Raw genomic sequence first — 13,286 nt, 5'->3', positions numbered from 1 at the left:
ATGTATGGGAGTGTCTGGGTGTTGGTCATGTTGTCAAAGTCTTTTTGGGTGTGTGTAATCAGTGGGAAGTGTGTGTCTCTGATGTCCTGGTACACTTGGCAAAGTGGTTAAAAAGCGTAGCTCTGTCTCCGCCACCTTGAGTGCAGTGGGTGCAGAGTCTGTCCTCTTCAGGGAGCCAGGTCTGCCTGTGGCGGCCTCTCTCCATGGCCAGGCTGCTTACTGAGTCTGTACAGAGTCAGTGTGCCACTGTGTACTCTCTGTTTAGGGTCAAATAGCATTCCAGTTTGCTTTGTTTTTTTGGTTGATTCTTTCCAATGTGTTAAATAGTTTTCTTTTTGTTGTTTTATAATTTGGTTCAGTCTAATTGGGTTTCTGTCTGGGGCCTCTGCTTGTCAATGGAGGGTTATGTTATGGAGAGTCAGGGTTTCTTTGTTTTTTGATGGTTATAAAAATGTGGTGTTTACTTGCCTGGATGTGTAAAAAGGGGTTTAGAATAGCTTACTTGAAAATGAGGAGAAGTAAAACCAGAAGGTGGCAGTAATGCAACTGTATGGATGCCGGCTGGCGTAAATCACCAAAGAAGAAGTGGGGGGGGTGTCCTCACCTTTGCCATAATCTCTTATTAGGGGCCAAGAACAGGTTACAGTGGATCATAAAAGTTGTAACTAAGATCATTGGCATAAAATAACCTGATCTGTCTTACACCTTCTCCAAAAGAGCAACATCTAAGGCTCGAGACATCTTACAGTATCCTCAACACCCTCTCCATGGCACATTTGAGCAGGAGATTTAGCACTTTCCTGTTCACTTCCAGGAACTATTTATGGTTTTTTAAATTTTTGTTTTAATAGTGGTTTTAATGATGGTTTTGCATACCCCTTTGTCACTTGATGTTTTCTTATTAATTCGTATGTGTTTTAATGTTTTTGTAACTGAGTCTGTGTTTTCTAATGTTTTTTGTCTTACTTGGCTGCTAATAATAAAGTCAATCAATCAATCAATCAAATTTTATTTGTATAGCGCCAAATCATAACCAGAGTTATCTCGAGACACTTTACAAAAAGAGCAGGTCTAGACCGACTCTTTGTTATGTTATTTAAAGAGAGGCCCAACATGAATCACCATGAGTAGCACTTAGCAATATTCAGCACATTGGCAGAAAAACTTCCTTTTAACAGGCAGAAACCTCGAGCAGAACCAGACTAATGTTGAACAGCCATCTGCCTCGACTGGATGGGCCGAAAATGGGATAGAAGGAGATGGAGGATAGAGACAGGCAAAGAGAGCAACAACAACATATGTCCTTGTTACATGAACAACAACAGACACATACTTATGGTTACAATGCCAATAATAGTGATAGACTAGGGTGAAGATTAGCTAAATACGTAAATTAGCGAGAGAAGCAGAGTAATGATAAAGGCTGAGGTAATCGTAATTGTAACAGTTGAAGTCAACAGGTCTACTATGAGCATTAGCAGCAACAATAATGATACTATGGGGAAGGCTGAAAGTTAAAGTTAAAAGTTGAATTTGAAGTGAAGGAGTCTTGAAAACCATTTTCCTGAGGCACTGTGCACTAAATAAACATCTGAGAATGATAGGGAGACACCATACAGGTTGTGTGAGGGGAGCCAGGGGGAGGAGTCAGTGGAGCATATTATTCTGAGGTACGGGGCACAGGTACAAATGATGAGGAGCAATTTAAGGGCATATAGGCTGCAAGAATTCACTTTAAAAGCATTACTGAGAATGGGGGAACGAGCACGGGTTAGGGTATAGGTAACTTTCTTAAGGGATACAGATCTATAGGATAAGATGGATAAAAAACAGGGATAGAGTACCCAGTGGATGTCATGGGATGGGATTTTGTGATAGGATTAGGGTATAAGGAAACATCTTAATTATAGGTTAGGGTATGTATGTGCGGGTTATAACAATTCAGGTTTTTTGTTTGATTGATTTGAGGAAGGGACGTACTGTAGATTGTAAGCGTATTGTCTGTTCCACACTCCGGAGCAGAAGGTGGCGGTAATACACCAAAAAGCTGGATGCCAACCGCAGTGAAACAAGAAGAAGAAGAAGAAGATCTCTCCTGTAGAGCACAGTTAGTTAGCATGTACTGATGTGCTAGCGTGCTACAGGAGCAGAGTAATCGTAGAAAAGACGTCAGCGTTGAGTTTTCTTTTCCTTCTTTGACTCTTGGATGTGTGGAAAATGTCCGGGTTTCAGGATCTTAAAGATTTATTCAGACGGCGGCTGCTCGCTGCGGTTATCAGAGACGAGGCAGGACAAACAACATGCGGATACGAAGAGGAGCTCCACCGCCAAAGAAAACTGCTGGATGTGATTTTAACACCTGAAATAAAGCTGCGGAGAGCAGGTAGGTTTTCTTTCACTGCTGGAAACGTGTTTGATGCTAATGTTTCAGGGAGCCGAGCCTTTAGCTAACGTTCATAGACGCACAGTACGTGTTAGCCGCAGCTAGCGCCTGCTAAGAAAATACGTTTACTGGCTTCATAGCATTTATGAAGCATTATCAGTGGTTAGAATACATTACATTTTATACAGATTCGATTATCTTGTAAATAACTAGAGTGTGTTAGAACCCTTCTACTACACTATATTGACACACACACACACACACACACACACACACACACACACACACACGGCAATAATGCATTGCTGTAGAATAAACTAGCCAACATTATGGTAATTAGATAAACTGAGCAAAGCCTTTAACAGAACTTTGTGGTTGGTGGTAAATACACAAACAGCATAGAGCCCAAAATCTTCAATAATCCTACACACTCACAGCGAGACTTTAATGGAGGAGAAACACAAATCAGGCACTATTCCAATGATCTTTTTCACTATTTCATTCACTCTCGTAGAAAGAAAAAGTGAAAAGGAGTTTCAGAAACTTTGAATTTGCAGATCTTTCAGATATTTTATTAAAACACTTTAAACTCCTTTGAAAATAACTCAATCAGAATCTGTGTTTGTAACCATGTTGGTTTACACATAAAAGGAATTTGTCTTGTGTTATTGGTGCATTATGGTGAGCATAATATTAGATTAAAAATAGGAAACAGAGTGTACAGCATCAGATACAATGTACAGTGTCAGATACAATGTAACTAGGGCTGACCCAAATGCTTTGAAGCTTCAATCATTGCCGTGGTAATTGACAGCAAAAATCAGTATTCAAATATTCTTTCTCTCTTTTTAACCTCCAAAATAAAAACTAGCCCAGGAAATAAAAATGAGTTTATTAAAATAATTATAACCCAACATTAATCATTGCAGTGACTTTTAAATTTAAAAAAAATCTAAAAATTCAATTTCCTTGCAGAAAATGCGTGGGAGTGCTGAAAGCTGAAATGCTGCTGAAAATACAAAACATTGTTGAAAATGCAGAAATGTGAAACTGCTGAAAGCTATGGAAAAGGCTGTAAAAAAGGTGAGGAAGATAAGGCAGAATGTGAGAAATTAAGCTTAAAGTGAGAAAGAAGCAAGAGGTGAGGAAGATGAAGCTTAAAGTAAGGAAGAAGATGAAGGTGAGGAAGATGAAGCTTAAAGTGAGGAAGAAGATGAAGGTGAGGAAGATGAAGCTTAAAGTGAGGAAGAAGATGAAGGTGAGGAAGATGAAGCTTAAAGTGAGGAAGAAGAAGTAGAAAGTGTGGACAAGATGTCTGCCACAAGAAGCTTATATGCAACATGAACTTCACAACTGCCTCCATCTGCTCCTATGTTAATTCTGACAACAAAGTTCTAGAACACACAAGATGTGAGCATTCTTTTCTATCGCCAGCTTGGCCACATTTCTGGCATTTATGACATGAAAATTATCTGCGTGTTCAGCAGACTCTCAGCTTTCTACTGATGTTCTCATTTTGATGATAATAGTTAAGGGCTTCACCCGACAGCAGAAAATTCTGAGCTTAAATCTGCAGGAAATCAACTCTCACCCAGGAGTCACACAGAAGTTACATCACCCAGCTTTTACACTTAAAAGACAAGTCAAAAACAGATTCTGGTCCTCTTGAGTGGTGGAAACAAAATGCGGACCGACTGTAGCCAAGCGCTTGCTTTGCATCCCTGCTACTTTAACACCATTTGGAGCACATATTTTTGAAAGCTGGATTAAGTGTAAATAAATCAAAAAATCCCCCACCACCATCACCATTGTAGCGAAGCTTCAAATACAATGAATGGATTTATAGCTGCCGAAGCCTCAATGCCCAAAAAAGGTATTTGGGACAGCCATAATGAAATATAAGTGGACTAGGCTGGGAGCGAGTCTGTGTCATGGTGCTGGGGTCATGGCCATACTGATGAGGCTGGCAGCAGATGTAACAATACTTTGTGTAACATTAGGTTTAGGTCCTGATGGACCGCAGCCTCCTGTAAGGAGGGAGAGTTTTGAATAATTTGTGTCTGGAGAGAGAGAGGGAGGTTACAATCGATCCTGAACACCTCAGGGTCCTGGAGATGTACAAGTCATGGAGAGATGACAGACTGCAGACAATTACTCTCTCTGCAGAGCAGATGATATGCTGCAGTAGGGATGGGCAGTACACCAGTCACATTCTGACACGACATGTATTTTGCAATACCGTCAATACCGTGATAAACAAACGTTTTGGTTTATGTACACGTTTTCCATTACTTATTTACAGGAAAAGTCTGTCTAATATCAAATTGCCCATCTCATCTACAGAGCACACAGAGACCTGACGCTCTGTGTGTGTGTGTGTGTGTGTGTGTGTGTGTGTGTGTGTGCGTGTGTGCGTGTGTGCGTGTGTGCGTGTGAGTGCGTGAGTGCGTGTCACCTGTTATGTGCGCGCGACGCTGCAGCGTCATATATGATGTTGGCGGGCTGATTAAGGCAGACGTGCGGTTACACGAGTCGAGTTTTCAGTGAATGTGTTCCCGTTATTCGCGGAACCTCCTCCCGGTGCTGTCTAACGCTCTGGCTGCATGAACGGACCATTCATGGAGCAGAGGTGGCATGGAGTGGCTTCACCTGCTGCACACACTAGGGATGGGGATGAATACTTGAGAACTCAGGTTCTCGTTGTTGGCAAGTAATTCATTCAGTGGATTAAAACACTTTATAACTCACCTACTGCAACTGTCATCACCAACAATCACACCTCAGGCACTGGACAAGGATGTCAACTCTCTCCATCACTTTTTGCTATTTTCATCTACGCTCTCGCAACATCTATTTGTCAAAACAGTAATATTACTGGAATACAAACAAAAGTCCACCATAAAATCAACTTACATGCAGATGACATACTTTTATATTTAACAAATCCAACATCTTATTGAAATCTCAAATGTTATCTCCAATTTCTCAAAAATATCAGACTACTCAATAAACAGGTCCAAATCAACAGTTCAGTCACTTTCTGGAAAAGACTGGAAGGTTGCAATGAAAAACCTACCGGTCACAATAAAGACAGGTATTATTATCTCCACCAAGCTGTCAGATCTATTGCCCCTTAATTTCCATTGCTGAAAGACATTGACAAAGAAACGCTGGAATAATTGACAAATCTCATTATTAGGAAGAATAGCAGCAGTGAAAATGACACCAGTACAAGCCAAATCACTCTGGTTTAACACCCTAATCTCCACCCAACACTGGGAAAAGACATAGCTGTAACCACTGATATAATTTTTTGGAAGTTAATCTTCAATAACTTGTTCAATGATGTCAAATACAAAAATATAAATCATTCATTATAAGACCCTGCATAGTGTACATCACACGCAATAGAATGGGTTTCACAGACAACAGCATATGCAGCCACTGTACACTCAACACCACCGACGACTTCTTTCACACTACCTGGCTCTGCCCACCTGTTCAAACATTCTGGAAAACTGTCACTCAAAAGTTATCTTCCATCTTAGGTTGCGCCTTTCCAATCTCTGCATCCATATGTCTGTTAGGAGAACTGTCCTCATTTGAACCACCACTTGACAACATACTGGCAACTTGGATTGCCCTAACAATCGCCAGGAATACCATTCTACTCAGCTGGAAAAATAAACAAAACCTTTTAATCACCCAGTGACTCAATTTACTATCAGAACACATCACAATGGAAAGACTAACAGCATTAACTAAAAATCAAGTGACCAGTTTGATTCGTCATTAGGCCACTTTAACACAACTTGGAAGTTCTGCAGACCCACCGGTACAACTCGCATACACAGTGCATAATACATTGTCACAGTCACCAATGACTTAACATCAATTTGCCGGTGAAGCCAATGATGCACACACAAACAACAAATATCAGACAGAAATCATGCGAAATCATTCACATCCCTGCAAGATGGAGGGGCTGTGGTTGGCAGGTCCCATTGCAGTGCGCTGGGGATAGGGAAACTGGGATAATGATAGCCAAGGAACAGCAGTTTGGGAGGGGAGAATACAGGAAATGCAACCTCCCTAGGATCTGGGCACAGCCCAAACGGGAAAAAGAGGAAAACATGGACAAAGTTCAAAATAAATGAATCAATCAAATAACAATCTGAACCTACCTGAGGCCACCATGGCCTTGGTGTCTTGCATTAGCCCCTCCCTGACTCCCCCTCCTCCTCTAATTCCCAGTAGCAACTAAGGTTGCTGTGGAAAGACTGTGGGGTGAGTCGAGCTGACCTTTATGTCCTAATGTGACTTCTTAGGCTCCCTTAGGTTCCCATGAGGTCTCCTCTCTACTGCAGGTAGAGAGCTTATTTTCTCACCCAGGTGAGAACTGCAGGGATATTCTGGGATTCCGAGTCATTGTGGTGCTTTTCCATGTGGTCCTTCTTTGTTTAGGCTTCTTTTCCTTCCCTCTTTGTTTGAGCTCATGGTGAGGTCCCAACACCATAGACCAGACAACAGAACCAACCTGTTAGAGCTGAGTGTGAGCTGAAAAAAAGATATTTCAGATATTAAAAACATCAATCAATCTCCTGAAAAGGAAATACATTTGATTTTCAGCCCATGATCATTCACGTAGAGAAGGAATTTTGGAAACGCAAAAGAGAACCACTCAATTCGTTCTCAGTGGCCTTATTTATGAACAATGATGAAGAAGGGTTCAACAGGTTTTTGTTGTGGTCATCTTAAATGACCAATCAGCACAGTTTCTAATGGTGCTGAAGATTTGGAACAAATTACACCTAACCATCTTTTGTTATTTAGATCCAAGCCTTTCCTTCCACATGGAGTTCCACACAAGTTCAGACAGTTGACAGTTGGAAGAAGAAATTTGTGATGTCTTGATGTCTTGCTGATGTAACTTTCTTGTGCAGAGGTTTGTTTTACGTATGTTGGTCTTTCTCAGTTATTGCAGATGTGATTTGTTGTTCATATTTAATTTATTGAAAGGATCAAATCTGCAGTTCTTTTTGTTTGAACTGCTTCAGTGAAGTCAGTCGGTTCATTACATGAACTGTTTGCGCTGTCTGCTGGACATTTAAACAGGTTAAATATTGGGAATAATAAAACTGTCTCTATTGTACTTCAGCTTCATGCCTACTGAATCTCAATCAATGGTTTATTTTATTAAATGTAATTTTTTAAAAATGTGTTGATCATATCTTTTATGGTATGTAAGCAGGTGTTATCCACCATTAACCCAGCAACAGGCAGGAGTTTCATATTTTCATTAGATCAATTTAACAAGAACAATAACTTTATTGATCCCCAAAGGGAAATTCACATGTCTGGCATCTCATCTACCATTTACTAAGAATTAAAAAGTCTGATGGCTGTGGGTACAAAAGATCTTCTATATCTCTCCGTCCTGCAGCGAAGAGAGAGGAGCCGTCCACCGCCGCTGTTTCTTTGGTCCATCAAGGTGTTATGAAGTGGATGATCCATGTTGTTTAGAATGGCCTCAACCTTCTTCAGTGTGCATCTCTCCACCACATCCCCCAGTGAGTCCAACCTGGCTCCAATCACAGAGACAGCTTTCTTCACCAGTTTGTCCAGTCGCCTTGCATCCTTGTGTCTTATACTGCCTCCCCAGCAGACTGCAGCATAAAACAGAACACTTGCCACCACAGACTGTCTAGAGATCAAATCAAATCAAATTTTATTTGTATAGCACCAAATCATAACCAGAGTTATCTCGAGACACTTTACAGAAAGAGCAGGTCTAGACCGACTCTTTGTTAAGTTATTTAAAGAGAGGCCCAACATGAATCACCATGAGTAGCACTTAACTTTTTGTGACTCCAGTCACTGAAGGCTTTTATCAGATCCCTATATTCTGATGCCTGTCCATTCCTGATACACACCACAATAGCAGTGTCATCTGAGTATTTCTGGATGTGGCAGGACTCAGAGTTGTATTTGAAGTCCGCTGTATACAATGTTAACAGGAATGGAGCTAGGACAGTCCCCTGTGGAGCCCCGTGCTGCTCATTAATGTCCCAGAAACACAGTCCCCAACCTGACAAACTGTGGCCTTTCTGTCAGGTAATCTGTGTTCCAGGAAACAAAGGAAGGATCCACTCCCATCTGTATGAGCTTGTCTCTGAGTATGATGGGTTGGATTGTGTTGAATGCGCTTGAAAAATCAAAGAACATGATTCTCGCATAAGCGCCAGATTCCTCCAGATGAGATAGGGCACGGTGAAGCATGTAGAGGACAATATCACTTACTCTAATCTGTTCTTTGTATGCAAACTGCAGGGAATCAAGTTTGTCTTTGACCTCAAGCCTCAGTAGGCGTAGAATCATCCGCTCTAGGGTTTTCATGATGTGCAAAGTAAGGGCCACCGGTCTGTAGTCATTTAGTTCAGCCAGACATTTTATTTTTGGTACTGGTACAATACAGGATGTTTTCCACAGAGCCGGCACCCGCCCCTGCTGTAGACTCAGGTTAAAGATCCTGGCAAGAGGTTGACACAGTTGGGCAGCACTGTCTTTAGGCAGCCTTGGACACACACCATCTGGGCCAGCTGCCTTCCCAGAGCAAAGTCTAGCGAGCTCCAACCTCATACCTGTCTCTGTGACAGACAAGGATGGAGGCACAGGTGTGAGAAGGGGAGTAGCTGCAGCAGTGGAGATGTACACTTGTGTAGGAGAAGAAGGAGCTGCGGTGGAGATACCCACATGATGAGGAGAAGGAAGAGGAACAGTGGAAGTGGGTGTAGCCGCAGTGTCAAACCTGTTGAAGAACTGGTTGAGTTCATTGACTCTTTCAACATCACCCACTATCGGCTGCTTTTTCTTTTTGTTGTAGCTGGAGATGGTATCGATTCCTCTCCTTCCTGTTGTAAATTCCTCTCTATTTTCTTTTTGTATTCCACCTTTGTCATCTTTAGTCTCCTCTCCAACTCATGTTGCACTTCACCGTCTCTAAAAGCTTCCTTTTAGCTTCCTTTTTTATGAGATTGACATAAATCTACAGCTGACAACAGTCACCAGCTATGAAGAAAACGTTTCTCTTTCTTTAATGCTCCTTAATTTTCTCAGATTTTTAAACATTCAGCGGTGGTTTTTCATTACATGTCAATAATTTTACTTTACTGTGTCCTGCAGATGTCCAGCACCTGTGGAGCCCCAGTCTGGACCAGGAGGACACTGAGCCCCCCCACATTAAAAAGGAACAGAAGGAACTCTGGAGCAATCGGGAGGGAAAGCAGCTTCAAGGACTGGAACAGGCTGATACCACCAAGTTCCCCTTCACTCCTGTATCTGTAAAGAGTGAAGATTTTGAAGAGAAACCTCAGTCCTCACTGCTTCATCGAAGACAATCTGATCAGCTGGAAACAGGAGCTGATGGAGAGGACTGTGGGGGAGCAGAACCAGCCAGGAACTCAGATCCAGAGAGACATTTACCACCAGAGACTGAAGAGTCTTCTGAACCTGAGACTGACGACAGTGATGATTGGAAGGAGACCAGAGAACATCAGTCAGGTTTAAACTCTGTGAAAAACTTTAAAGATAAGAGGCCAAAGAATGATAAGAAATCACATAGCTGCTCTGAGTGTGGTAAAACATTCAAATGGAAACGGAATCTGATCCAACACATGATAATTCACACAGGAGAGAAACCCTTCTGCTGCTCTGAGTGTGGTAAGACATTTAACCAAAAGTCCAATCTGACTCGTCACTTGGCACATCACAAAGGGGAGAAACACTACAGCTGCAGTGTTTGTGACCAAAGATTCTCTTGGCATCGTCATTTAAAACAACACAATTGTGTTGCCATCCAGGCTTCAGAGCTTCATCAAACCCAAACTAAATTACAACCAGAGACTGAGGTCAAGACTGAAGACTCTTCTGAACCTGAGACTGAAGACAGTGATGATGATTGGAAGGAGACCAGAGAACATCAGTCAGGTTTAAACTCTGCGGAAAACTTCAAAGATAAGATACCAATGAATAATAAGAAATCACATGGCTGCTCTGAGTGTGGTAAAATGTTTAAAGAGAAATGGAATATGATCCAACACATGAGAATTCACACAGGAGAGAAACCCTTCAGCTGCTCCGTTTGCAATAAAACATTTAACCATACAGGTCATCTGAGCTCACACATGAGAATTCACACAGGCGAGAAACCCTTCAGCTGCTCCGTTTGCAATAAAACATTTAACCATACAGGTCATCTGAACTCACACATGAGAATTCACACAGGCGAGAAACCCTTTAGCTGCTCTGAGTGCGGTAAAGAATTTAACCAAAATGGCACACTGACCACCCACATGAGAATTCACACAGGAGAGAAACCCTTCAGCTGCTCTATGTGCAGTAAAAGGTTTTACCGAAGAGGGAATCTAATACCACACATGTTGGTTCACACAGGAAAGAAACCCTTCAGCTGCTCTGAGTGCGGTAAAAGTTTTAACCATAAGCCTTATCTAAAACAACACATGGCAAATCACAGAGGGGAGAAACGCTACAGCTGCAGTGTTTGTGACCAGAGATTCTCTTGGCATCATCAGTTAAATAAACATAAGTGTGTTGGCGGTCAGCGTTTAGAGCTTCATCAAAACCAAACAGAGGACAAAAGAGCGGCAGAAACAGGAGCTGATGGAGAGGACTGTGGAGGACCTGAACCAGTCAGGAATTCAGATTCAGAGAGACATTTACCACCAGAGATTGAGGTCAAGATTGAAGACAGTGATGATGATTGGATGGAGACAAGAGAACATTACTCAGGTTTAAGCTCTGTGAAAAACAGAAAACATGAGAGAACAAAGATGGAAAAGAAATCGCATAGCTGCTCTGAGTGTGGTAAAAAATTCAAATGGAAACGGAATCTGATCCAACACATGATAATTCACACAGGAGAGAAACCCTTCAGCTGCTTTGAATGTGGTAAAAGATTTAACCAAAAGTCTAATCTGACTCGTCACTTGGCACGTCACATGTCACACACACAGGAGATACACTACAGCTGCAGTGTTTGTGACCAAAGATTCTCTTGGCATCGTCATTTAAAAGAACACAAGTGTGTTAGTGTTCAGGATTCAGAGCTTCATCCAACCCAGACTAAATTACAACCAGAGACTGAGGTCAAGATTGAAGACTCTTCTGAACCTGAGACTGAAGACAGTGAGGATTGGAAGGAGACCAGAGAACATCAGTCAGGTTTAAACTCTGTGGAAAACTTTAAAGATAAGAGACCAATCAATGATAAGAAATCACATAGCTGCTTAGAGTGTGGTAAAACATTCAAAAAGAAAGGGAATCTGACCATACACATGAGAAATCACACAGGAGAGAAACCCTTCTGCTGCTCTGTTTGCAATAAAACATTTAACCATACAGGTCATCTGAGCTCACACATGAGAATTCACACAGGAGAGAAACCCTTCAGCTGCTCTGAGTGCGGTAAAATATTTAACCATAAGTCTTATCTGAAACAACACATGGCAAATCACAGAGGGGAGAAACTCTACAGCTGCAGTGTTTGTGACCAGAGATTCTCTTGGCTCTCTCAGTTAAAAAAACACAAGTGTGTTGGCGGTCAGCCTTTAGAGCTTCATCAAAACCAAACAGAGGACAAAAGAGAGGCAGAAACAGGAGCTGATGGAGAGGACTGTGGAGGACCTGAACCAGCCAGGGACTCAGATCCAGAGAGACATTTACAACCAGAGACTGAAGACTCATCTGAACCTGAGATTGAAAACAGTGATGATGATTGGAAGGAGACCAGAGAACATCAGTCAGGTTTAAACTTTAATGATAAGAGACCAGAGACTGATAAGAAATCACATAGCTGCTCTGAGTGTGGTAAAACATTCAAATGGAAACGGAATATGATCCAACACATGATAATTCACACAGGAGAGAAACCCTTTAGCTGCTCTGAGTGTGGTAAAAGATTTAACCAAAAGTCTAATCTGACTCGTCACTTGGCACGTCACTAAGGGAAGTCCAGATTACATCAGTCAGGTTTAAACTATGAGAAATGTTGAAGTTCTTGTCAGTGATATGTAATAATGGAGAGAAACCACTCAGCTGCTCATGTGGTCATACTTTCAGCTAGAGTTACTCACAGACGAGAAATGTTATGTTTGCCGTCAAAGATCTACACAAAGGAGAGGGTTTGTGAATCTTAGGTTCCAATTGTTCCTTTCTGATACTGACTGTGATACCTAGTCTTAAATATCGGCCAACAAAGGGCCAAATATAATATTTAGGGAGAAGCACTGATTTCTGACATTTTACTATCATTAACTAACATTACACTGTCAGTTAGCACCACACTGATCGTCACACAATAGTTATCCTGACACCAGTTGATATTTTTTGGGATGGGGGGGTAATAAATGACGTATCGGATCAGTGCATAGACTGGCGTACTCCCTGATACCAGATGTTTCCTGATTTTGTATGAATAAACTAGTTTATATTTTTGTAACTAAACAAGATGTCATTGCTTTGCTCTAATACATTGAACATGAAACAATAAATAAGACTTTGACAATTTGTCTACCTGGTGTTATTTTTTGTGTTACTTGGTATTTTTTTCTGATACAATAACAATAATGGAAAACGCAAATACTACACTGAACAAAAATATAAACGCAACACTTTTGTTTTTGCTCCCATTCTTCATGAGCTGAACTCAAAGATCTAAGACTTTTTCTATGTACACAAAAGGCCTATTTCTCTCAAATATTGTTCACAATTGTGTTAAAATCTGTGTTAGTGAGCACTTCTCCTTTGCCGAGATAATCCATCCACCTCACAGGTGTGGCATATCAAAATGCTGATTAGACAGCATGATTATTGCACAGGTGTGCCT

General features: G+C 41.4%; 1 protein-coding gene across 1 annotated transcript; it reads left to right on the top strand.

Annotated features, from left to right (window-relative positions):
• Positions 1-2,217: 2,217 nt before the first annotated feature.
• LOC138611114 (zinc finger protein 83-like) lies at positions 2,218-12,930 on the top strand. The gene is made up of 8 exons (XM_069684051.1): positions 2,218-2,383; positions 4,357-4,383; positions 8,066-8,085; positions 9,574-10,207; positions 10,460-10,984; positions 11,303-11,400; positions 11,749-11,943; positions 12,265-12,930. The coding sequence occupies exons 1-8, from the start codon at positions 2,218-2,220 to the stop codon at positions 12,403-12,405; spliced, it is 1,806 nt and encodes a 601-aa protein (XP_069540152.1). The 3' UTR covers positions 12,406-12,930.
• The last annotated feature ends 356 nt before the right edge of the window (positions 12,931-13,286 follow it).

The sequence above is a fragment of the Semicossyphus pulcher genome, unplaced genomic scaffold, assembly GCF_022749685.1.
Source record: "Semicossyphus pulcher isolate SPU_LCO1_2020_fin unplaced genomic scaffold, fSemPul1.0.p SCAF_11, whole genome shotgun sequence".
Classification (NCBI taxonomy): domain Eukaryota; kingdom Metazoa; phylum Chordata; class Actinopteri; order Labriformes; family Labridae; genus Semicossyphus; species Semicossyphus pulcher.
Note: the sequence above shows the minus strand (reverse complement) of the source record. Positions and strands in the feature narration are given on the sequence as shown.

Coding starts and splice junctions, on each gene's coding strand:
- LOC138611114 (XM_069684051.1), top strand. CDS start 2,218: ATGTCCGGGTTTCAGGATCTTAAAGATTTATTCAGACGGCGGCTGCTC. Junction 4,384..8,065: donor AATACTTTGTGTAACATTAG/GTTTAGGTCCTG, acceptor AGCATAAAACAG/AACACTTGCCACCACAGACT. Junction 8,086..9,573: donor AACACTTGCCACCACAGACT/GTCTAGAGATCA, acceptor GCAGATGTCCAG/CACCTGTGGAGCCCCAGTCT.